General features: G+C 44.7%; 2 protein-coding genes across 2 annotated transcripts in view; one reads left to right on the forward strand and one right to left on the reverse strand.

The window, feature by feature from the left end:
- Nucleotides 1-13,575, reverse strand: part of ints6 (integrator complex subunit 6) — a 50,937-nt gene extending 37,362 nt beyond the window's left edge. Inside the window, exons 1-4 of the mRNA XM_014165662.3 lie at nucleotides 13,113-13,575; nucleotides 12,895-12,972; nucleotides 11,929-12,078; nucleotides 7,096-7,185 (exon numbers count right to left, since the gene is read on the reverse strand). Coding sequence (XP_014021137.3) covers nucleotides 7,096-7,185; nucleotides 11,929-12,078; nucleotides 12,895-12,972; nucleotides 13,113-13,223 — 429 coding nt within the window. The 5' untranslated portion in view covers nucleotides 13,224-13,575. The remainder of the gene's footprint in view (nucleotides 1-7,095; nucleotides 7,186-11,928; nucleotides 12,079-12,894; nucleotides 12,973-13,112) is intronic.
- A 1,631-nt stretch (nucleotides 13,576-15,206) lies between these two features.
- Nucleotides 15,207-24,810, forward strand: LOC106582498 (nucleoporin NUP35). Its single transcript, XM_014165666.3, has 9 exons — nucleotides 15,207-15,611; nucleotides 17,353-17,508; nucleotides 17,796-17,923; nucleotides 18,424-18,481; nucleotides 18,584-18,725; nucleotides 18,999-19,068; nucleotides 19,198-19,326; nucleotides 19,459-19,614; nucleotides 23,796-24,810. The coding sequence occupies exons 1-9, from the start codon at nucleotides 15,596-15,598 to the stop codon at nucleotides 23,871-23,873; spliced, it is 933 nt and encodes a 310-aa protein (XP_014021141.2). The 5' UTR covers nucleotides 15,207-15,595; the 3' UTR covers nucleotides 23,874-24,810.
- The last annotated feature ends 866 nt before the right edge of the window (nucleotides 24,811-25,676 follow it).

The following is a 25,676-nucleotide window of genomic DNA, read 5'->3' on the forward strand; positions in this document are numbered from 1 at the left end:
ACAGCCGAGTACTGAAGTGCCTAGCGTGTAAAAGTAATCTGTCCTCAGTTGCAACACTCACTCCAGAGTTCCAAACTGCCTCTGGAAGCAAGGTCAGCACAACAACTGTTTGTCGGGAGCTTCATGAAATGGGTTTCCATGGTCGAGCAGCCGCACTCGAGCCTAAGATCACCATGCGCAATGCCAAGCCTCAGCTGGAGTGGCATAAAGCTCGCCGCCATTGGACTCTGGAGCAGTGGAAACATTCTCTGGAGTGATGAATCACACTTCACCATCTGGCAGTCCGACGGACTAATCTTGTTTTGGCGGATGCCAGGAGAACCCTACCTGCCCCAATGCATAGTGCCAACTGTAAAGTTTGGTGGAGGAAGAATAATGGTCTGGGGCTGTTTTTCATAGTTCGGGCTAGGGAAATCTTAATGCTACAGCATACAATGACATTCTAGATGATTCTGTGCTTCCAACTTTGTGGCAACAGTTTGGAAAAGGCCCTGCCCTGTTTCAGCATGACAATTCCCCCATGCATAAAGCGAGGTCCATAAAGATATGGTTTGTGGAGATCAGTGTGGAAGAACTTGACTGGCCTGCACCTCAAACCCATCGAGAACCATTAGGATGAATTGGAACGCCGACTGCGATCCAGGCCTAATCGCCCAACATCAGTGCCCGACCTCACTAATGCTAGTGGCTGAATGGAAGAAAATCTCCACACCAATGTTCCAACATCTAGTGGAAAGCCTTCCTAGAAGAGTAGCAGCAAGTGGGGGGGGGGGGGGGGGAACCAACCACATTAATGCCAATGATTTTGGAATAAGCTGTTTGATGAGCAGGTGTCCACATACACTTAAAAAGTATGTAGGGTGCTTCGTTAGACAAACAAAGCCCTGATGGATCCGTTACATAGACTGTGTGCAGTAAAGCAATCTGGTTCCTGCCGTAAAGCATTTACAGCCTCTGCAGAAGTCAGGGCATTTATACTTCTAGTTCCAGCTGAGCAGAGCTGTTATGAAGGAAGTTGTCAAGGAAGTGAGTGTGTTAATACAGGATGTACCGCCCCCACCTACCGTCAAACAATAATGTCAACGCGAAGCAATACAGAGCCCTCAGAAATGTTACAACAATTGGGTGATGCGCATCATTGCCGTACAGAGCTTGATTTGGCCTTCCCACATCCTCCATACAGAGCCTCCGGACTGCATTGGCAGATCAAGCATAAATGGGCTTTATGTAAACCTCACCGGCCACCGCAAAATAAATGAACGAGCATCTGTGTGTCCCAGCACTAAAATATAACATGCTTCTATTTGAGACACTCTTCATGTCCCCTCCTTATTGGATACCAGGAAGATACTAACCCACATGGATGCTTAAAAATTCAAATGAGGAGAGATTAATTGAAGATAACGAAAAGAAAAAAAAAATAACTAGGTTTCCTGTTTTATCTGTGGATTAATTGTCGGAGTAGAGATTTAAGGAACCAGCGGTATTACATGGAACCAGCTGAAAAGAGGACTACCGTAAATTCCGGAATATAAGCCGCAACTTTTTTCCCACGCTTTGAACCCCGCGGCTTAAACAATGACGCGGCTAATATATGGATTTTTCCCGCTTTCAAATTTTTTTCTTCCAAAATAACACATTCTGTGACGTGCTCAGTTTTTGGCGGCATGAAGCTTTCATTAGACCAATGAAATTGCCGAACGGGTTAAGGTCAAACAACTTTTTTGTTTACTGTTTAGATTAAATCGAGCGCTCTCAAACTCCCCATCATTCTGATTACGGTAGTCATTTTGTCACCCGCATCATGGCAAAGACACGGAAAAATGCATATGATGCAGCTTTCAAGTTGAAGGCGATTGATCTGGCTGTTGGAAAAGGAAATAGAGCTGCTGCACGGGAGCTTGGTCTTAATGAGTCGATGATAAGACGTTGGAAACAGCAGCGTGAGGAATTGACTCAGTGCAAAAAGACAACTAAAGCTTACTGCTAATTTTTTATTTTTTGTTACAAGCCGTGTTTCGTTAAAGCCTATTTATTTTTGTTACAAGCCGTGTTTCGTTAAAGCCTGTGTAAAGTCCATTTGTTTCAATGTACCGGTAGGCACCTGCGGCTTATAGACATGTGCGGCTTATTTATGTTCAAAATAATATATATATTTTTTTAATTCAGTGGGTGCGGCTTATATTCAGGTGCGCTTAATAGTCCGGAAATTACAGTATATGCATGTCAGGTATACTAACAACCCAATGTTCATCTCCGGGGACAAACTAGCTAGCAACAGCTAGCTGGCTAAATGTCCATGAACCTTTCATGTGTGTTTCAACCTGCCCCAAAATCAATATAGTTGGTTGGGATATTTTAACCTGTGTGTCATGATCGTCTGGTGTGGACGGACAAAATCAACACTCACGTTGCCGGTGAAATCAGCAAGACAAATTGTCCCGCTGCATGACCTATCAGGCGACGATGGAGGCGCTCAGTATTCAGATGGAATCGTTATAACCAATCAGAATATTCCCACCTAGCCTACTGGCCAATCAACACTCTCCTCCCTGTGCAGGTCAGTCACATTCAGTGTTCTTTTCATATGGACAAAATGCTACTGGTAACCTATTAACAGGCTACAGTCAGGCATCACATATTGGTGCCAATCTTTAGTAGCCTAAGGCTCCTCCAATCGATGGAGAAATAAGGGGCTGTGCAAGATCTTTAATAAAGGCAATGCTGTTCGGGTCAAATTTAAGGAAATACACGAGGCTTAGTTGCGTCGTAAACTATTATCTGGTTAAACTAAAAGAAACTGAAATAAATTGGTAGGCTTACGGATCAGGCTAGGGCACGTCACCCCTGTTTTTATTCCGTCTACTAGGGATCAGGCTAGGGCACGTCACCCCCGTTTTTATTCCGTCTACTAGGGATCAGGCTAGGGCACGTCACCCCCGTTTTTATTCCGTCTACTAGGGATCAGGCTAGGGCACGTCACCCCCGTTTTTATTCCGTCTACTACGGCTCAGGCTAGGGCACGTCACCCCCGTTTTTATTCCGTCTACTAGGGATCAGGCTAGGGCACGTCACCCCCGTTTTTATTCCGTCTACTACGGATCAGGCTAGGACACGTCACCCCCGTTTTTATTCCGTCTACTAGGGATCAGGCTAGGGCGCGTCACCCCCGTTTTTATTCCGTCTACTAGGGATCAGGCTAGGGCACGTCACCCCCGTTTTTATTCCGTCTACTAGGGATCAGGCTAGGGCACGACACCCCCGTTTTTATTCCGTCTACTACGGCTCAGGCTAGGGCACGTCACCCCCGTTTTTATTCCGTCTACTAGGGATCAGGCTAGGGCACGACACCCCCGTTTTTATTCCGTCTACTAGGGATCAGGCTAGGGCACGTCACCCCCGTTTTTATTCCGTCTACTAGGGATCAGGCTAGGGCACGTCACCCCCGTTTTTATTCCGTCTACTACGGCTCAGGCTAGGGCACGACACCCCCGTTTTTATTCCGTCTACTAGGGATCAGGCTAGGGCACGACACCCCCGTTTTTATTCCGTCTACTAGGGATCAGGCTAGGGCACGTCACCCCCGTTTTTATTCCGTCTACTAGGGATCAGGCTAGGGCACGTCACCCCCGTTTTTATTCCGTCTACTAGGGATCAGGCTAGGGCACGACACCCCCGTTTTTATTCCGTCTACTAGGGATCAGGCTAGGGCACGTCACCCCCGTTTTTATTCCGTCTACTAGGGATCAGGCTAGGGCACGACACCCCCGTTTTTATTCCGTCTACTAGGGATCAGGCTAGGGCACGTCACCCCCGTTTTTATTCCGTCTACTAGGGATCAGGCTAGGACACGTCACCCCCGTTTTTATTCCGTCTACTAGGGATCAGGCTAGGGCACGTCACCCCCGTTTTTATTCCGTCTACTAGGGATCAGGCTAGGGCACGACACCCCCGTTTTTATTCCGTCTACTACGGCTCAGGCTAGGGCACGACACCCCCGTTTTTATTCCGTCTACTAGGGATCAGGCTAGGGCACGACACCCCCGTTTTTATTCCGTCTACTAGGGATCAGGCTAGGACACGTCACCCCCGTTTTAATTCCGTCTACTAGGGATCAGGCTAGGACACGTCACCCCCGTTTTTATTCCGTCTACTACGGCTCAGGCTAGGGCACGACACCCCCGTTTTTATTCCGTCTACTACGGATCAGGCTAGGGCACGTCACCCCCGTTTTTATTCCGTCTACTAGGGATCAGGCTAGGGCACGACACCCCCGTTTTTATTCCGTCTACTAGGGATCAGGCTAGGGCACGTCACCCCCGTTTTAATTCCGTCTACTAGGGATCAGGCTAGGGCACGTCACCCACGTTTTTATTCCGTCTACTACGGATCAGGCTAGGGCACGACACCCCCGTTTTTATTCCGTCTACTAGGGATCAGGCTAGGACACGTCACCCCCGTTTTTATTCCGTCTACTACGGCTCAGGCTAGGGCACGACACCCCCGTTTTTATTCCGTCTACTAGGGATCAGGTTAGGGCACGTCACCCCCGTTTTTATTCCATCTACTACGGCTCAGGCGCATCACCCCCGTTTTTATTCCGTCTACTACGGATCAGGCTAGGGCACGTCACCCCCGTTTTTATTCCATCTACTACGGCTCAGGCGCATCACCCCCGTTTTTATTCCGTCTACTACGGATCAGGCTAGGGCACGTCACCCCCGTTTTTATTCCGTCTACTAGGGATCAGGCTAGGGCACGACACCCCCGTTTTAATTCCGTCTACTAGGGATCAGGCTAGGACACGTCACCCCCGTTTTTATTCCGTCTACTACGGCTCAGGCTAGGGCACGACACCCCCGTTTTTATTCCGTCTACTACAGATCAGGCTAGGGCACGTCACCCCCGTTTTTATTCCGTCTACTAGGGATCAGGCTAGGGCACGTCACCCCCGTTTTAATTCCGTCTACTAGGGATCAGGCTAGGGCACGTCACCCCCGTTTTTATTCCGTCTACTACGGATCAGGCTAGGGCACGACACCCCCGTTTTTATTCCGTCTACTAGGGATCTGGCTAGGACACGTCACCCCCGTTTTTATTCCGTCTACTACGGCTCAGGCTAGGGCACGACACCCCCGTTTTTATTCCGTCTACTAGGGATCAGGCTAGGGCACGACACCCCCGTTTTTATTCCGTCTACTAGGGATCAGGCTAGGGCACGTCACCCCCGTTTTTATTCCATCTACTACGGCTCAGGCGCATCACCCCCGTTTTTATTCTGTCTACTAGGGATCAGGCTAGGGCACGTCACCCCCGTTTTAATTCCGTCTACTAGGGATCAGGCTAGGGCACGTCACCCCCGTTTTTATTCCGTCTACTACGGATCAGGCTAGGGCACGACACCCCCGTTTTTATTCCGTCTACTAGGGATCAGGCTAGGACACGTCACCCCCGTTTTTATTCCGTCTACTACGGCTCAGGCTAGGGCACGACACCCCCGTTTTTATTCCGTCTACTAGGGATCAGGCTAGGGCACGTCACCCCCGTTTTTATTCCATCTACTACGGCTCAGGCGCATCACCCCCGTTTTTATTCCGTCTACTACGGATCAGGCTAGGGCACGTCACCCCCGTTTTTATTCCGTCTACTAGGGATCAGGCTAGGACACGTCACCCCCGTTTTTATTCCGTCTACTACGGCTCAGGCTAGGGCACGACACCCCCGTTTTTATTCCGTCTACTAGGGATCAGGCTAGGGCACGTCACCCCCGTTTTTATTCCGTCTACTACGGCTCAGGCTAGGGCACGTCACCCCCGTTTTTATTCCATCTACTACGGCTCAGGCTAGGGCACGTCACCCCCGTTTTTATTCCATCTACTACGGCTCAGGCTAGGGCACGTCACCCCCGTTTTTATTCCATCTACTAGGGATCAGGCTAGGACACGTCACCCCCGTTTTTATTCCGTCTACTAGGGATCAGGCTAGGACACGTCACCCCCGTTTTTATTCCGTCTACTAGGGATCAGGCTAGGGCACGTCACCCCCGTTTTTATTCCGTCTACTAGGGATCAGGCTAGGACACGTCACCCCCGTTTTTATTCCGTCTACTACGGCTCAGGCTAGGGCACGTCACCCCCGTTTTTATTCCGTCTACTACGGCTCAGGCTAGGGCACGACACCCCCGTTTTTATTCCGTCTACTAGGGATCAGGCTAGGGCACGTCACCCCCGTTTTTATTCCGTCTACTACGGCTCAGGCTAGGGCACGACACCCCCGTTTTTATTCCGTCTACTAGGGATCAGGCTAGGGCACGTCACCCCCGTTTTTATTCCGTCTACTACGGCTCAGGCTAGGGCACGTCACCCCCGTTTTTATTCCGTCTACTAGGGATCAGGCTAGGACACGTCACCCCCGTTTTTATTCCGTCTACTAGGGATCAGGCTAGGGCACGACACCCCCGTTTTTATTCCGTCTACTAGGGATCAGGCTAGGGCACGTCACCCCCGTTTTTATTCCGTCTACTAGGGATCAGGCTAGGGCACGTCACCCCCGTTTTTATTCCGTCTACTACGGATCAGGCTAGGGCACGTCACCCCCGTTTTTATTCCGTCTACTACGGATCAGGCTAGGGCACGTCAACCCCGTTTTTATTCCGTCTACTAGGAAGGCAACGGAAGCTTCCAGTGACTTGTTCAATGTCCTGCAGCTCAGATAATTTTTTTATAAACAAAGATATAGTATAAGCTGTTCTCAGACAGGTTTAACCAGCCAGCCGTGTGTGTGTGAGTGGGCGCACCGGCCAGCCGTGTGTGTGTGTGCGGACGTGTGTGTGCGGGCGCACCAGCCAGCCGTGTGTGTGTGTGTGTGTGTGTACCAGCCAGCCAGCCAGCCGTGTGTGTGTGTGTGTGTGCGCGGGCGGACAATAGAGTCGTTTATGAAAGAGTTCACTTCTGCAGCATCCGCTGTAAAAATATAACGCTTTGCGGTGGGACTTCACAGACAAACAGAGACAGAGAGTTGTCTGTTCAGCTGACCAACAGGAAATATTCATGATTGGCTGTGACCCTGGTCTCCATGGAAACCATGATGACTGACCTCATCCTGGACTCCGCCACTGCTGGTCAGCTTGTTGCCGTCGGTTATGGCCACTATGATGGACGGCTCCAGGAAAAAGGGATTCCTGCCCTGTGAAGGGAGAGAGAAAGGCGTTTAAAATGGTGCACAAATAGAAGAAAATACATCCAACTCAAAAGGACATGGGAAAGATAGAGGTGCTGAGACAAATTTAGGGTAGGCATAGCAAAAATGTAAAGTTGAAATGAGCTTCCGGAGCGGTGAGGAAGGGTACTTGAGGTCTGGAGAAGTAACAACAACAGGAGTACATGGAGCATGGCTGCACCCTACAGGAGATGTGTGTTAGGAGAGTCAAGACACAGCCAGTCCATCATTATAGTTAACCTACAGGAGATGTGTGTTAGGAGAGTCAAGACACAGCCAGTCCATCATTATAGTTAACCTACAGGAGATGTGTGTTAGGAGAGTCAAGACACAGCCAGTCCATCATTATAGTTAACCTACAGGAGATGTGTGTTAGGAGAGTCAAGACACAGCCAGTCCATCATTATAGTTAACCTACAGGAGATGTGTGTTAGGAGAGTCAAGACACAGCCAGTCCATCATTATAGTTAACCTACAGGAGATGTGTGTTAGGAGAGTCAAGACACAGCCAGTCCATCATTATAGTTAACCTACAGGAGATGTGTGTTAGGAGAGTCAAGGAAAAGAACAAATAAAACAGAGAGCGACAACAACATCTAACAGTGGATGGTTTGATAGGGGTGGGGGGTTGGGTTAATGAGCGCCAGGGGAGGGGAGGAGAAACATTACAGTATGAATAGACAGTCTGTAGGGACAGTGCAGCGGAGACTGCACCAACACTTGACAAAAACAAAGACTCATCTCTGTTTGTGTGTCTATACTCTCCAGTCAAACCTACACATTATATAAACCACTCTCTCGCACACTCATAAACACTGAGTTTGCACATAAGTTGACGCATTTAGAGAATCCCTCTCCTTCCTCATAGCAAACTGCATAGGCCTATAGCCTTCAGCATAGGTCCTGGATAATCCTTCTGGCTCTAGATACCAGTGGGGGGGGGGGCATCCTAGCAGTTATAACCTCCTCTTAGTGTACACTAAGGTAAACACTAGCCTGAGGACAACACAGCCAACATAGTAGACTTCATGAGGGCATGGCTATGATTCACTATGGTCAAGATGGTCTCTACCAAGCCATAACAACTCACTGCTATCCTGATACACACATACACTCGCTCTCTCTCTCTCTCAAAAAGGAGCTACATATGTCCAGGAATTTAACTCGTCTCTTGAGGTTTACAGTATTTTCCCTCCACTGGTGACTGTTCCTGTCAATGGACACAGATCTGTTCCCTTCCAATTGTTCATTGTGACCAGAGTGGTTTTTGCTGAGTAATAAATTGGGAGTTCCATAAAACGGAGTAAAAGGAAATGTACCCACATTTACAGACTGACTACGGTATCCATGACAACCCGGAGTTCTCTTTCAGAATGGTACTAATGATATCCTATTCAACACCCACTTAACATGCTAATGTTTCTCAAAATGAACTACTAGCCAGAGAAAACCCTGCGGGGGGGGGGTGCATAGGCTTATATTGATTATAAGCATTAGAAAACACAAAACATTAACAGAACGAAGCTACATCTTTCCTCATTTCCTCATTTCAGTCACTGTAAGTTTCATTATTGCTTACACAACATAGGAACGGCTTCGACGTGTCACGTCAGCGTGACTGATCTGATCCACTGGCCTGACAGGGTCAGGTGTGGGTGGTATAGTTTATCCCGTGGATCTGTTGGTCTAGGATCAGTAGGCTGAGAGTGAGTCTGTGGCACGTTGCCAGGTCTGCTACAATTTAGACAGATGGGTAATTAGATCTCTATTAGCCGGGTTGCCATGTTGTGCGGTCCATCAAACCAGTCAGTCAAATTCAGCTCTATTGGCTCTGGTCAAAAGGTAGGGCACTATATAGTGCATAGGGCACCATTTAGGATTCAGTCATAGTGCTCACAGAGCTAATTCAACATCGTTAACTACTAGTGACGAACTGGCATTTCACCCAGCTCTATTATGGAGCACTATGAGACATTACATTAAAAACCTCACTGGCTAAAGAGCTTTCAAAAATAAATAAAAAAAGACTTCAAGCTGTAGACATGTAGGTAAACTAGCAGATATATGTTATTCTCCCTGCAGCAGGGCTCTCCCACCCTGTTCCTGGAGAGCTACCCTCCTGTAGGTCAACTCTCACCCTGTTCCTGGAGAGATATCCTCCTGTAGGTTTTAACTCCAACCCTGTTCCTGGAGAGCTACTGTCCTGTAGGCTTTTGCTCCAAACCTACATGTAGCAGGTAGGTAGCCTAGCGGTTGGGCCAGTAACCGATAGGTTGCTAGATCGAATCCCTGGTGTGACGTGGTAAAAATCTGTCGTTCTGCACCTGAACAAGGCAGTTAACCCACTGTTCCTAGGCCGTTATTGTAAATAAGAATTTGTTCTTAACCGATTTACCTAGTCAAATAAAAATACATTAAAAAGTAGCGCAACCGATTCCAAAACTTTGCTGGTAGACAAGCTGTGTCAGGTAATTCTTTGTTTGTGGGAAGGTAGTAATGACCAGTTGTGAAGGCGTGACTACCAGATGGATGTGTTCACATGCTTTGAACTGGTTGAGAAAACGGCAGTTGGCTAATGGCCAACAAGCTGCGTCAACCAGAAACTAAAAGTACAACTATCATGCTTGTAAACAAATGAGAGTTCAAAAACCATATTAATAGATTTTTTTTTAGGAATAACATTTCGTTGTTACATTTAACTGATTTAACTGTGAAAATTACTGTTATCCAGGTAATTTCCTTAAAAGGTGACGTTGGCCGGGGTAGGACGTCATCGTAAATAAGAATTTGTTCTTAGGAGGTCAGCATGTGGGAGAAGTAGGAGCTCAGGGATGATAGAGCAGTTACCCACTAGTAACTACAAGTTTATTTCCCCCCAGTTGTATGTGTTAAATAACACCTTCCCAAATGGTTATGAACACAGCATGGGGTAGCTCTCCAGGAAAAAGGGTTGGAGAGTCCTGTCATACAGTGTTCTTCCTCCAGGCAAAAAAAACCCCTAAATAACATTAACGATGTCTTTGTTATAGCAGCCCATGTGCTCAGACCAGATACAAGGGGTGCATCTCAATAGTCTAGAACGGACATCCTCTCCTCTACCTCATTTAAATTGACAGGATAGGTGAAAGCAATGGGGTGGATCCCTGCCAGGAAGGTGCTTTCACCAGTCCAGCTCTACTATATCAGTGTAGATGAAGGAAAGGAGATGAGAATGAGACCCAACCCAATGTCTGAGGATTCTAACAAAGGCATGGTGAGAGGATGGAGACGAAGCAGGGTGTGGCCAGACGAGACCTAAAGGTGTTGCTGTGACGAATTCTCAAATGGAACCCTACCTCAACTGATCAAGAGGAAAGACTGGATCCCCAAAATAAGATTGTACTCATGTGTTTGTATGTGCATGATGTGTGTACCTACATGTGCCTGTCTGCTGGGGTGACAGAGGCTTTTGAACACAGAGAGAGAGAGCGTTCTACATGCATTATATATGTAGTATGTATGCATTACCCTTGAAGGTACGGGCAGACATCTTTCCTGTCTCAGGAGACACTGGTTAAACATTTATTACATTGAATCAGCCTCCAGACATCTTACCTCAATACCATCATCTCTTAACTAGCAAATAATGATCCTAAACCTGTGTATACTATAGTATTGTAATAATAGGGAGATTATGGTTTTGATGGTACCCGCTTGTTTACCATAGATACAGTACGACGCAATAGTAAACATTGCCCTACATTGGAATGTACGTGAAAGCAGAGACTTGACAACTGTTTACTGTGCATATAGCAGGTAGACAGCCAGAGGAAATCCCAGAGGAGGAAACCAAGAGAGTTCCATCCAGTAGGTGGGTATTCTCATCTCCATTCACTAACAAGGTTATCAGAGAGAGGAGCTAAAGACGACTGGCTAACATGGCAGAAACCACTCCTTAAAGGCTGGATCAGGAGAGGCCTATTGGACTATCTCCTCGACTCTGTTCATCATTGATACTAGTCTAGGGCCAGGATACTAGTCTAGGGCCAGGATATAGCTAAGTCTTACTCCGTCTCCTTTGCCTGTATACTGCACCTGATGTATTCTAGATCCCACAAATTCAAATCTGGACCGCAAAGCCAGTTCCACTGCCTTTTCTCTCTCCCATGCTAATCAGGGACTGATTTAAACCTGGGATACCACGTGGGTGTAATTAATCATCAGGTAGAGCAGAAAACCAGCATTAGTCCGGACCTCATAGGGTAAAATTTGAACGCTCTAGATTCTCTCTCTCTCCTCCCCCTTCATGTTTCAGTTTAGAGAGAACCCAGTTCTAAGTAACATACAAACGTTAAACTATTGCCTATCCATTTCTCTTTTATACAAATAGGAGAGATAAAGGAAGTTCATTGTGAAGTGTTACTCTGGATGAAATGCCTTACCATTGGGTACAGGAGAACCAGCAGTCACGTTAAAAAAATAAATAAAAGAAAAAGTCAAAACCTGTACATTAATACTAGTAAAAAAACAAGTTGTTGGAACTCCTACCACACTGTTGGTTCATGTCATCACTTGTCACTCAAGGGGAGTGTGTGGGGACAATGTGCAGGAGTGTGATGCTTGTAAGACTGTGAGATTGGCAGGGTAGGGACGAAAGATGGGGGACCCTAGAGAGGGGGGGGTGAAAAAAAAGTTAACCAATTCTCTCCTCTATCTCAGAGTACAACATACCTGTCCATAGTTGTCTATCCCAGACACTAATCTATTGAGATTGAGCAAATCAAAAGCGGTCCTCAAAGACTGGCCAATAGTTGTGAGTCCTGCTGCTTGAAGGTTCCTCAGCTCTGTCATGAATGTGGCATGGCTCTCTTTCCATCCAGCCTTTTGAAATAGGGTAAGAGGTATACAAGTTGTCAACAACATGCACGGAACAAAGTGGGCCTTATATGTTATCTGACACAACAACATTGATGATTTCTAAGATCAGGTCAATTAATAAAACTTTTTTTACAATGTAATTAACTTGATAAACAAAGTATGTAATTTACTTTTTTCCCCCTTTACTTTAGCTTAGGAAATATTGTCAACAAATAGACTGCTTATTCTATGCTCTGTTATCAACTGAACCACACAAAAAAAAAATGTCCATAGAGAGAGAGTGAAAAAAAAGAAAGTTAACTAATAACTATGTAAAGTTGTGACTAAAGTGACAGTTGGTCAAAAGTGTTAAGTTAGCAACCCTGACACCACCTCCCCACTATCTAGTCGTACAACCTAAAAAAAAAAAAAAAAAAAAAAAAAAAAAAAAAAAAATCACCCAGAGTTCCATGCTGCCAGAGATCTATATAAATGACGAGATGTTCGTGTCTGTCTGCCTTATTAACAAATCGGAGTTGTTGTCCCAAAGACGGAAAGGCAGGCGACAAGTTTAAGTCCAAAACAAGCCCATAAGAAACGCATTGGTCTTATTTTGGACAGATTTCGGCGAGAGTTAAACCTCTCGCTTTCGCCTCTTCCTCTCTGATGCTGCTGCTGCTCCGTGCTCACATTGAAACAAAATGTCGGCCATGTTTTAAAGGGGGTATGAACGCTCCGTCTGAAGATTTTTCACACAATTAATATGGTGATCGAAATGTGAGAAGACAATCTCGCTAGTTGCGTAATGTAAAGTAGGACATGACCGAAAATAAACTCTACCTTGATTCCGAGGGGAACGTCCTCAAAATTTATCAACATATACCGGTCCCCTCGGCTCGCCGGATCTCTGCCTCTAAGCTGTGGAAAGAATAAACGATAAACTGTTATCGAGCGATTATTTTTTTGTCAGGGTTAGTTAGTAACTTTTAACACAAGATGGTCAAAACGGCGATCCCGCGTGGGGTCTTCCAGGGCTGTTCGTCTCGGGGTTACAGTACCTTCATGAAAGTCTCAACAGCGCCTTTTGCAATGTCCAGATAGGTAGTGCCCAGATGGGTGCGCTGGTTCATTGACGCGGACGTGTCTATCAGAAAAAGTAACACGGGCATTGTGTTGGTGATGACACGTTCTGCATGGACTTGGTGTCAGTGCAACCGGTCAAAACTGAGAAAAAAAAATCTTTTGTTCTCCTCCTGCCGCCTTAGCTAGCTAGCTTGCTAACTAACTGCCTCACACATCTTTACAAAAGTGTCAGAATAGTGAGTGTAAGATGCCCTTCAATAAACTGAAATAAATCTAAAAAAAAATCCTATGGGCAGCCTATTAACTTAAGAGGGATTTTGATGATTCTTTGTTATTTTTTTATATATATTTTTTTAATAAATATGACTAAATTTCATAGAAACCAAGTTTCCTACTACATCTCGTCCCTGTTTCTCCCTACACTGAGAGCTCTGTGTCTTGCCCACTGGTTTTAAAGTCAGCTCCACACTTGACACCGCCTCCCAAGCGATCTTTGAGCATCACGTGACAACACATTCGGTTACCGATAGGCTGTTTGAAGTTGAAAATTACCATATCCAAATAAGGTAATGGCAATAAGAGCCGTCTGCGCATGCTTGACAAGATTGGAATGCAAAGAAAAAGCAAGTCGGGAAGCGCATGCGGATCTCACTGAGAAGCATATTACAACATGTATATATATATTACGGTACTCAAAATAAATGTAATTGAGGTTTGGCACCGTCTATTTTTGTATTTTTTATTCTAAGATTTGAATATTGGTTGTAGCGTTGGTCTTTTGAAGCAAAGGATGTATTTATTCAGGGAGCACAATGTCGAGTTCTCCGCCCGACAGCCGAGAAACTAAGAAGAATATCCTCGCATTATCGAATAATTTTATTTCTACCATGTACATTTGCGTTAGTTCTCAATTTGTATGCTTTTCAAAAAACATTTCGACTAGAGAACAATGAACATAGGCTATATTTTGAGTATTATGGACTGCAGTGTATAGGCCCACACTACACTAGGCCTACAGTACACACAAAAGAAAAGGCATGTTCATGATGGCATCTGGCAGCAACGATAACTGTCTGATTCAGATCTAATCAATACTAGTAATCTGCGTGTTATTCTCAATAGTATTAGCTATAGTCACGGTTATTCTCTACACAGCAACCGACAAAACACATATTAACAAATATAATGTAGGCCTAAAGCACATCAAGCAACGAATTCCTCGATTAAAGCCATAGCCCTACTTTATGGTTTGTTTGAGTCACAATAAGGCCTGCAGTTATTTTCGTTCACTAGACATGAATCACATGATTTACCTTATTTGTCATTAGCAGAATTATGACTGTACTTCAACATACAAAGCAGACCAAAGATAATATTTTTTTTTGCCAGAGGGACTGATGGATCCAAGGCACAGCACAGTACACATGTGTGCTGTTTATTGCATATGTAGTGCTATTCATGTAGACCTGCCTATAAATATTACAGTATCAGACTCCTTTTAAAGATGTCCCAACATGGGTTAAGAGTACACTGACATACCAATCAAGTAGTCAGCTGACGGCAATCACTAGAGTCAGGGGAGCGACTGGCCTATTTAAACTGTATGGAGTTACTATCAAACTTCCTGATTGTAATCATTTACACGCCAAACCATACTACGGCAATGCTAAATAGTGTCACAGACAGACAAAAGCGTTCTGCGTAAACTGTATAGTCCTACAGTATAGTAAATCCTCTCCCTCACATAAAGGTATACATTTGTTTGATTATCATAATTTGCTAACAGCTGTATTGTGTGTTATGCAATGAACTGCAGCGGATGTAGCCTAATTGATGCAGAAATGTTGTATTCAAGCCAATAAATTCAGCATGTTCTGCAGAACTGCTTTTACATAAGTAAGAATGGTGAATATCACATAACTGGTAATTTTCCTCAGTATGTGCTCATTTCTCTACATTTTGTATTTACAGTATCAATCATTAAATGTAGTGAAGTGTGGTAAACCACAACAAACTTGCTTATTTATGATAACTTCCGCAATAATTTTGCAACTTCCGACAGCCTCGCCATTCTTGTTTTCCTCCCCCCCCTCCCGTGTTGATTAGACGCGCGCTACGTTTTTTTTCTCCTCTCTTTGGAGTAAGATAACTTTACAGTTTTTCCAAAAAAATTCTAGCTTCTAGCTAATACAACAATGTTGTTTGTCACTGGCTTCAATGAAACATTCCATCACATTTGCCTGAAAACGGAACCGTTACACAGCCTAGCGTGCTAGCTACGCGAGTACCGGTGGGCGAACTAACGCGCGATTTCCGACAGAATTTGAAATTTTAAGGTGAATCTTTCAACCCAGTGTTTCAATCTCGTTAGCTTGTCGTCTGGTGTTGTGATTTAAAGCTTCATATCCGTTTTGCTTCATTCGCTAAATTCCGAGGTTTGGTATAATCGGTGGTCGTTATGATGGAATTCCAAGGTGGGTAACTAACTATCTATCTCATTTCTCAGTCTAGCTAGGTAACTAAAACAGAGAGACAATACTGCTAGTGCTAGTTAGCAATAAACTAGCTAACGTGAGTTGGCTTCCTTTAGCCAGTTTTATGTAATGCTAGTGGCTTGCTAGGAAACGCGATTATATAACTAAATTAACCAGTGTTTATTTTTGAACTACGCTTTGAGCTTCTTAACAAGCTACTAAGTAACGTTAGTTAGGTAACATTAAGAGAATGTCAACAAAATAAATCCCTGGTTGGAAAAGTTGGCTAGTGAAGCGAACCAACAAACTAGAGTAACTAGTTACTGTAACTATCAAGCGTGGCATGGTGACTGGTAAGTAACATTAGCTTGCTATGGCAATACGTTGGAATGTGTATAGGGCTCCCGAGTGGTGCAGCGGTCTAAGGCACTGCATCTCAGTGATAGAGGCGTTACTACAGAACCTAGTTCGATTCCAGGCTGTATCACGGCCGGTCGTAATTGGGAGTTCCATAGGGCGGCGCACAATTGGCTCAGCGTCGTCTGGGTTTGGCAGGGGTAGACCGTCATTGTAGATAATAATTTGTTCTTAAATGACTTGCCTATTTAAATATAAATTATAGCTAATATTAGTTACCTAGTTACTAACAATGTGGAAGAGGCAAGGCTATAGACTAACGCTAGTTAGCTAATAACAAAGATCCAAAGCTAGGTACCATTGTGCTAACTATACTGAACAAAAATATAAATGCAACATGTCCCATGGTTCTTGAGCTGAAATAATAGATACCAGAATTCTGGCATATCAAGAAGCTGTGCACACATGTGCACCTTGTGTTGGGGACAATAAAAGGCCATTCTAAAATGTGCCGTTTTTTCACAACACAATGCCACAGATCTCTCAAGTTTTGAGGGAGCGTGCAATTGGCATGCTGACTGCAGGAATGTCCACCAGAGCTGTTGCCAGAGAATTGAATATTAATGTCTCTACCATAAGCCACCTCTTCACCTGCGGGATCGTCTGAGACCAGACAGCTGATGAAACTGTGGGTTTGCACAACTGACGAATTTCTGCACCTGTTCCAGATGCGTAGGAGTCAAAATAAGAATACTGACAGAGATGAAGACCCGCACACTGTAATTAATCCAAAACAGAGGCTTGAATGCAAAATAAAGATGTTTATTAAAAGATCATGGTACCCAAAAAATCAGTGCATGAATGAAAAACACAGTTTCACCTTTAATTTATGCACTTTGTTGCATGATGTTTTTTTTGGGGTACCATAATGTGCATACTCACCAGACATTTCACCCAATGAGCACGTTTGGGATGCTCTGGATTGACGTGTACGACAGCATGTACCAGTTCCCACCGATAACTGCGCACCGCCATTGAAGAGGAGCGGGACAACATTCCACAGGCCACAATCAACAGCCTGATCAACTCTATGTGAAGGAGATGTTACGCTGCATGAGGCAAATGATGGTCACACCAGATACTGACTGGTGTTCTGATCCACACCCCTACTTTATTTTTTATTTTTTACGGTATCTGTGACCAACAGATGCATATCTCTATTCCCAGTCATATGGAATCCATAGATTTAGGGCCTAATGAATTTAAAATGGACTGATTTCCTTAAATGAACTATAACTAAATTGTTGCATTTTATATTTTTATTCAGTGTAGTTAGCGTAATAGCTTTGCTAACTAATGTTATCTGCCATGTGTCCCCCCCTAGGCACAGAACCAATGACTCTGGGTTCCCCAACATCGCCTAAACCCGGCCCGGGTGCCCAGTTCCTTCCGGGGTTTTTGATGGGGGATCTGCCAGCACCTGTCACACCCCAGCCTCGGTCATTTGGGGTAATGGAAATGAGGTCACCATTTCAAGCAGGTGAGGGAGAGTTTGCTTTTGTGGGTCATTTTTGTCATTTACTAGCTAAAACAAATGGCTAGCTAGCTGACTTTCCAATCTGTGATATGTCATTATCTAACATCCCTTTCATAGACAAAATAGGCTAGCTAACTCCTCCAGCTTGATCGGCCTAACTTGCTTTAAAACACCTTATTTGTTACTATCAGATCTGTTACTTTCACTTTGTGTTATGACAAAGGCAGTGTGTCCTCTCTGCACTATTTCCGATGGATCCCTGACTGTTTCTCTAACCCTCGCTCTGTTAGGTGGCTCTCCCCCCCAACCTGTAGTTCCTACACCTAAAGACAAGAGTGGGGCCCCTCCAGTCAGGAGTATCTATGATGATCTCTCAAGTCCTGCCATCGGGATGTCCCCTATGGGTGCACATAAACAGGTACGTTTTAACAGAGTAGGTTCCATCCCTCTCCTTATGTGTAACAACACTTTACACTCAGAGAAGCAGTGTTCTAATAGCCTGGCTGACCACTGGTTTGGCCAGTGAGCAGGAATGCTGTGGACCCACTGGTCGGGTAACGCTACTTTTGGCTTTGAAGCGATTGAGACCTCTCGCTGTTTGGATTTGAAAAGCAAGGGTTTGGTGCGCAGGTGTGTGTGTGTTGGTGTTTGAGTGAGAGCAGAACCAACAGCTCCTTTCGTTATGGATGCATCATGCAGATAACATCAGAGCCTCCAGACTCTTCAGTCACTCTGAAGTCATCCCCAGACACTTCAGTCCCGCTGGGGTCCTGTTGCTTTAGCCAGGGAAGTGTTCTAACCAATCGCTAGTGATTCTACACCTGCTATATTAGCATCTCACCAGAAGCTTTTGATTTTGAGTTGTGTATCTACGTTAAGACAACATGTAATAATTTAGATGTTGTTATCTTCTCTCAGCCCTTCTCAATGATGCAAACCCCACTGTCTGGTTATATGGCTGTCACACCAGGAACAGGTGAGCGATTGGGGAGAATAAAAAAAATAACATTCTAACTTATTTGTACCAATTTTAACTAGGAGAGGGATTTCTTAGGTATGTCCTAATTTTCTCTGACAGCATCCAGTCTATTTAGTCCTGCTAGCACCGGTCAGCAGGCCAAGTCAACATTGTCTCCAGCCCAAGTAGACCCGTTCTTCACTCAGGGAGATGCACTGTCTTCTGAAGACCATCTAGATGATACCTGGATCACTGTATTTGGGTAAGTTCCTGGTATTGCACCCCCTAATATCTAACTTTTAACCGTTGAAATAATTGGGTACGTTCTTTTATAGATCACCTGGTTCAGCAGGTGGACAGAGTTTTCACTGTAGGATCAATCAAATCATCTCCGCACACTTGGTGCCCAAGGGCGACCTTAAACAGATGCACCAAATGTGTTTTGATCTGTGGCTCACAATGCAGCACCCATAGAATGTGGTTGAGGTGAAAAATAAACATCTTCCTGAATTTATAATGCTCTTTGTTAAAACAGGTTCCCTCCGGCCTCCGCGTCTTATATCCTGTTGCAGTTCGCCCAGTATGGAAACATAACGAAACACGTGGTAAGAATATTTGCATCCTTTGAAAATAATGTTTGTGTGTGTGTGTGTATTTTTGTGTGCGCTTATATTTGTGTTTGTGCACGCATGCGTTCTGTCCTGTTACACCATTCTGTTCTCTTGTTCTACTAGATGTCCAACACTGGTAACTGGATGCACTTTCAATATCAGTCAAAACTCCAAGCAAGAAAAGCTTTAAGTAAAGATGGGAAGATTTTTGGCGAGGCTATAATGATTGGTGTTAAACCATGCATCGATAAGGTAAGTCACTCTGGGTACATTTTTTAAATTAGGAAAACTTTCATGTAGTGATAATTGGAATTTACCCTGTAAGAATAATTCAACTGAAAAGTCAAACATGTTTTTCTCTCTCTCTCTCTCTCTCTCTCTCAGAATGTGATGGAGAGCTCAGACCGAGGCTCTACCTCCTCTGGCTCAGTGTTTACTCCTCCTGTCAGAAATGGAACCCCCAGCCACCATGTCTCTACACCTCGTTCCTCTATGAGGCCCCTCAGTGTAGCCTATAAGGCCTCCAGCAGTGACTATCAGGTAGGATCAGGGAGTTTCACCATTCAATACTTAATTGCCAAACCAATAGAAGTTGTTAGCACGTGAAAAAGACGAGGACTAAAGCACTCTTCATATAATTATGATGGAGCCGTTTTGGCAGCATTGCTTCACTGGTAATATACACTATACAAGCGTCACTGACCTAACCACGCTAGCCTCGCCCTCGTGTGGCGCTAGCCTCGCCCTCGTGTGGCGCTAGCCTCGCCCTCGTGTGGCGCTAGCTTCGCCCTCGTGTGGCGCTAGCCTCACAAGCTAGGTAGTGCTACGTATCAACAGCTATTGTCAGCCAATCCAGTAGGGGTTGGAAGCCAGCGCTATATTTGTCCTTATTTCTTACTTGTCAGAACAACAATTGACTAGATTTTCCGATGTTGCAAGGAACAACTTAACCAAAATAACCTTAATTAATCCAGGCTGTATCACATCCGGCCGTGTTTGGGAATCCCATGGGGCGGCTCACAATTGGCACAGCGTCATCCGGGTTTGGCCGGGGTAGGCCGTCATTGTAAATAAGAACAAATTCTTAACTGACTTGCCTAGTTAAATAAAGGTTTTCATTTTATTTTTTATATATCACTGGTATTGACACTGGAAGGCTGCTGGTCTCTGATCCCATGTCTTAGACACCATCTCCTGCCGCTGTGCCCTTGAGCAAGGCACTTAACACCCCACAAAGTAAAACACTGCACTGATAGGCTACTGTGCAAAACACATGTGGCCCGTCAACCCTCCATCTGGAGAGTTACTGGGTATGCAGGCTTTTGGTCCCTACTCAAACACACCAGACTCCTTACTCAAACACCAGACTCCCTACTCAAACACCCTACTCAAACACACCAGAGTCTGCTTATCAAGGTCCTGTTGAGCAGCTGCTTTTTTTTTTTTTACAATGTGGGTTGTGAGAGCAGGGCTGGAGTAAAAGCCTGGTCACCCAGTATCTCTCCTGGAGGATGGTTGGCCTCCACTCCCCCGGTATCTCTCCCGGAGGATGGTTGGCCTCCCCGCTCCCCCGGTATCTCTCCCGGAGGATGGTTGGCCTCCCCGCTCCCCCGGTATCTCTCCCGGAGGATGGTTGGCCTCCCCGCTCCCCCGGTATCTCTCCCGGAGGATGGTTGGCCTCCCCGCTCCCCCGGTATCTCTCCTGGAGGATGGTTGGCCTCCCCGCTCCCCCGGTATCTCTCCTGGAGGATGGTTGGCCTCCCCGCTCCCCCGGTATCTCTCCTGGACTGTCCTGGAAGATGGTTAATCACCCTGCAACACTACAATTACAACCAAATGCTTGTCTTTTTTTAAAATAAAATAATTCCCTAATTCAATTGAACCTTTTTAATGAAATTGCTAAGGTGGGTGAGGTAGCGACCTAAGATGTTGATCTATTTGTAAGGTTAAAATATTCAGTATTCGGGGGAGATCTTGACAGCATAGGAGTTAGTTGTCAATTAGGCAATTCTAAGAATCTATTTGAGCTGTCAGAATTACATTGTCAGTATTGAATAGAGAAGAATCTTAGCCAGATTTGACGACTTTAGACTATTTTACAACCAGAGTCTGCAGCATTGGGTTTCAACTGTGCTTGCTTATCAACTGCGTGCCCGCCATTTGCAATTATACACAAGTGCCGGTGGAAAGTGGGGCGGCAGGTAGCCTAGTGGTTAGAGCGTTTGGGCCAGTAACCGAAAGGTTGCTGGATCGAATCCCCAGAGCTGACAAGGTAAAAATATGTCGTTTTTCCCCTGAACGAGGCAGTTAACTTACTGTTCCCCGGTAGGCCGTCATTGTAAATAAGAATTTGTTCTTAACTGACTTGCCCAGTTAAAGGTTGAATAAATAAAGTATATTAGGACATGAGTGACTAGCGTGATAACCAGCCAAACTACACTGTTTTGAATTGGTTATCTAGTTCCTCTGTAGATCAGTATTTTACCTGCTGCATAATGTCTCTGTCGGCCCATTGGCACGCAAAGGTGATGCACACCATTTTACTTTTCCAGGATTTTCATTTGCTGTCCAAAAGTGAGCTGTAACTGTGCAAATAACTCACTAACTAGCAATGAATATCACCAAATGTGCACATTTTGTATTTATTATGGATCCCTGGCAGCAGCTACTCTTCCTGGGGTCTGTCAAAATGAAGGCAGTTTATAATAATAAAAAATAAACATGACAATACATTCATAACAGATTTCACAACCCACTGTGTGCCCTCAGGCCTCTACTACCACATATCTATAACACAAAAGCCAAGTGTACGTGTGTGTATAGTGCGTATGTTACAGTCCCCGCTGTTCAATATGGTGTTTTTTTTTTAATCTGTCTTTTAAATCTGATTCTACTGCTTGCATCAGTTACCTGATGTGGAATAAAGTTCCATGTATTCATGGCTCTATGTAGTACTGTGCACCTCCCATAGTCTGTTCTGGACTTGGGAATTGTGTAGAGACCTCTGGTGGCATGTCTTGTGGGGTATGCATGGGTGTCCGAGCTGTGTGCCAGTAGTTCAGACAGACAGCTCAGTGCATTCAACATGTCATGTTCAAAATAAAGGTAAAAATAAATGTCAATACCTCTCGTAAATAAAAGTAGTGATGAAGTCAGTCTCTCCTCCACTGTGGGCCAGGAGAGATTGACATGCATATTATTAATATTAGCTCTCTGTGTACATCCAAGGGCCAGCCGTGCTGCCCTGTTCTGAGCCAATTGCAATTTTCCTAAGTCCCTCTTTGTGGCACCTGACCACATGACTGAACAGTAGTCCAGGTGTGACAAAACTAGGGCCTGTAGGACCTGCCTTGTTGATAGTGTTGTTAAGAAGGTAGAAACTAGGGCCTGTAGGACCTGCCTTGTTGATAGTGTTGTTAAGAAGGTAGAAACTAGGGCCTGTAGGACCTGCCTTGTTGATAGTGCTGTTAAGAAGGTAGACAGCGCTTTATTATGGACAGACTACTCCCCATCTTAGCAACTACTGCATCAATATGTTTTGCCCATGACAGTTTACAATCTTCACTTCTAGCAGTTTTTAGTCTTTCAATCATGACTGCATGATTGAAAGACTGCTCGTGCTTGTCATCGCAGGCCTACAATAATTATACTCCGATGCGCTCTGCAGCGATTGGAGGACAGCAACACATCGTATCCAGAGGCCCTGATCCAATTCTGATCGGAGCCAATTGTTTGATTGCCAAATTATTTTTATTTTTTTACTTGTCCATTTTGACAACTTAAATCTGTTCTTGTCCGTCTTATTTTTACTTGCCCCTGGGAAAGAAGACAAGCGTTAATGTTGAGTTATGGTGAGCTTCAATTGGTCACTCGCAGAGGATTTGAATAAAGTTCAACTTTCCCCAACTTTAGTCCCACCCTATTCAGATCCCATGCTCGCCTCACTCAACGGTCCCCCCCCCCGCTCACTCCGCTTCTCTCGCTTTCCTTCCGTTGAATGTGAATGGCTTCCGTGCAATTCTACTGCGTGGTGAAAATGGCTCCTTAAATCAGCTGGTACAATTATACATTTTGTTCCAATCAATCCTGATTTGAAGTGTGTGTGTGATCCAGACCTAATGTGCCCGACCTCGCTCATGTGCCCGACCTCGCTCATGTGCCCGACCTCGCTCATGTGCCTGACCTCGCTCATGTGCCCGACCTCGCTCATGCTCTTGTGGCTAAATGGAAGCAAGTCCCCGCAGCAATGTTCCATCATCTAGTGGAAAGCCTTCCCAGAAGAGTGGAGGCTGTTACAGCAGCAAAAGGGGGGGACCAACTCCATATTAATGCCCATGATTTGGGAATGTGATGTTCGTCGAGCAGGTGTCCATATACTTTTGGTAATGTATTATACACCATAGAGCGCTATAGACTACAGTAGATACACCGTAGAGGCCTACAGCACTATGTCCACTAGAGTGCAGCAAAGGGACAGCTCAGGATACAAATGTATAGAAACCTGAATCAGTACAATAGTCTTTTTTTTTTCTTTTTTTTCTTCCAATCATGTAGTATGTAACTCGGTGAAGGAAGTATGTGACTGCATGGATCGATTTCCCTTTTTTTAATTTAACTATACATTTCAGTCTTAAAAATGTGATATGGAGTGACACTTTGTGTTTTCTAGGGACAGGGACCGTTTTGTAATTCACCGACCATGTTACATGTTTTGATTTCAGGTGGTAGCTGACAGACAGACTCCAAGGAAAGATGACAGTTTGGTTTCCAAAGCGATGGAGTACATGTTTGGCTGGTGAGATGGTCTCCTCCAATGGCTGAACGCTTCCTATTTAGAACTCAAGACGGAATGACCAATAGCAGCCTCCTGTCTTTACGGAGTCAGTTGGCTATCTCCCAAATAGCACCCTATTCCCTACGTACTGCATTACGTTTTACCAGGGCCCTAGGGATTAGGGTGCTATTTGGGATACATCCAGTGTGTAACTGATTTTAGAACCAAGCCACGTGGATATACTTAACCCTGTGACTACTATGCACTTTATGTGGTGGACAGGATTTTATATGGACTGGATATTTTATGTTAGCGTTGAAGTGTTTTTGTGCCAAAGTCACGATGCTAAATTGACCAACAACACAGACATAAACAAAGTAAATATTTAACTTTTTTTTTTTAAAAATTAATTTTTTTTTCTTATTGGTCTGATTTGATATAGAATGAATCGCACATAATGAAGACTTCTGTTTGTACCAAATGGCACCCTATTCCCTATGCAGTGCACTCCTTTTGACAAGAGCCCATAGTGGTCCGGTCAAAATTAGTGTACCTTTTTTTAGGTTTATAGCGTTCCATTTGAGACACAAACGTGGCATATCTACAGTACAGTATCTGAAATAAGCTCTGCTTTGCTACTTAAAAGTCAAGGCTGTACGTCACTATCTTAAACCATGATGTTGAAATGGTGCAAGATTGGCTGATTCTCTTTTTGTGTGGTTTTGCTGAGTGGTTCGCTAGAGAATGTTAATTATGAATGGCTCATACTTTTCAGAATTTTTATTAAGAAATAAGTTTTACATGCATGCAAGAAAAACTTTTCTTTTTATTATTTTTCCTCACACAAAGCTGTCAGTCTTGTTTCTTTTATCTAGCTATTTTAAAATGAGCGGTCTACTTTTTCTACTGTATCTCAGCTGACACTTACTGTTTTAAATAAACGTTGCATCATTTGAATAACAGTTGGAGTTTTCATAGTCCTGAATGATGTCTGTGTTTTTTTTACTTTGTCATTTTAGTTTTACCTTGAAGACTTCCGACTTTGTTCTACCAGGTTTGCGTGTCGGTCTGTAAACGCTCATGTCATGTTCTAGTTCGTATTCCAGTCGGACCATTTTTAAGGAAACGATTGCTTCAAATTGTAGACACCAGCTGGTAGCTATGGCTCATTTCCTTCCAACCCAATACGTTCCTTTAGACTTCATCTGAACAAAAAATTCACAGCAACTGAAGTTATTACAACACCCATCACCTTCCTTTTTTTTTTGTTTTTACAACTTAGTTCCTGAGTTTGCTGTGGGTCCCAAATGGCACAGTATTCCCTGTTTTTAGTGCACTACTTTTGACCAGGATCTATAGGGCTCTGGTCAAAAGTAGTGCACTTCGTTGGGAATAGGGTACCATTTGGGGTGAAGCCATGCTATGCGTGTAAAGCCTCTACTTGTTTTGGTTCTAAAGTCTCTGTGTTGGAAGGTCATGCAGGTGAGTCCGGAGGCTTGTTGTGTTTTTCTGTTTTCAATCTGAGATGTGTTGGAACTGACGCGGGTGTTGAAGGTGACACTGATCTGTTGCTCTCTGGAGGCACCGGCTCACCCTACATCCCTGCTTTCTACCTCTCAGACTGATTCATCCTACCTTTTTATCCCCCCCCCCATCCCTCTGGAGACTGATTCAGAGTGTCAGGTCCCTGTCCTGGTGAGTTGTTTAGGGGTACAAGGTACAGTACCTTGAAGGGATGGATGTCGTAGAGAGAATTCATCCTGATCAGCTGCCTTGTTTTCTACCCTTCCCTCCTGGGGCTGCTGATGGTAGACTAGATGTCATACCT

The sequence above is a fragment of the Salmo salar genome, chromosome 21 (assembly GCF_965601325.2).
Source record: "Salmo salar chromosome 21, fSalSal1, whole genome shotgun sequence".
Lineage (NCBI taxonomy): Eukaryota > Metazoa > Chordata > Actinopteri > Salmoniformes > Salmonidae > Salmo > Salmo salar.

Bases quoted from the DNA above. Each gene is read 5' to 3' on its own strand.
- LOC106582498 (XM_014165666.3), top strand. The intron at 18,726-18,998 runs GTAAGTTCCTGG...TTGTTAAAACAG, and splicing joins ACCTGGATCACTGTATTTGG to GTTCCCTCCGGCCTCCGCGT. The intron at 19,615-23,795 runs GTAGGATCAGGG...TTTTGATTTCAG, and splicing joins CCTCCAGCAGTGACTATCAG to GTGGTAGCTGACAGACAGAC.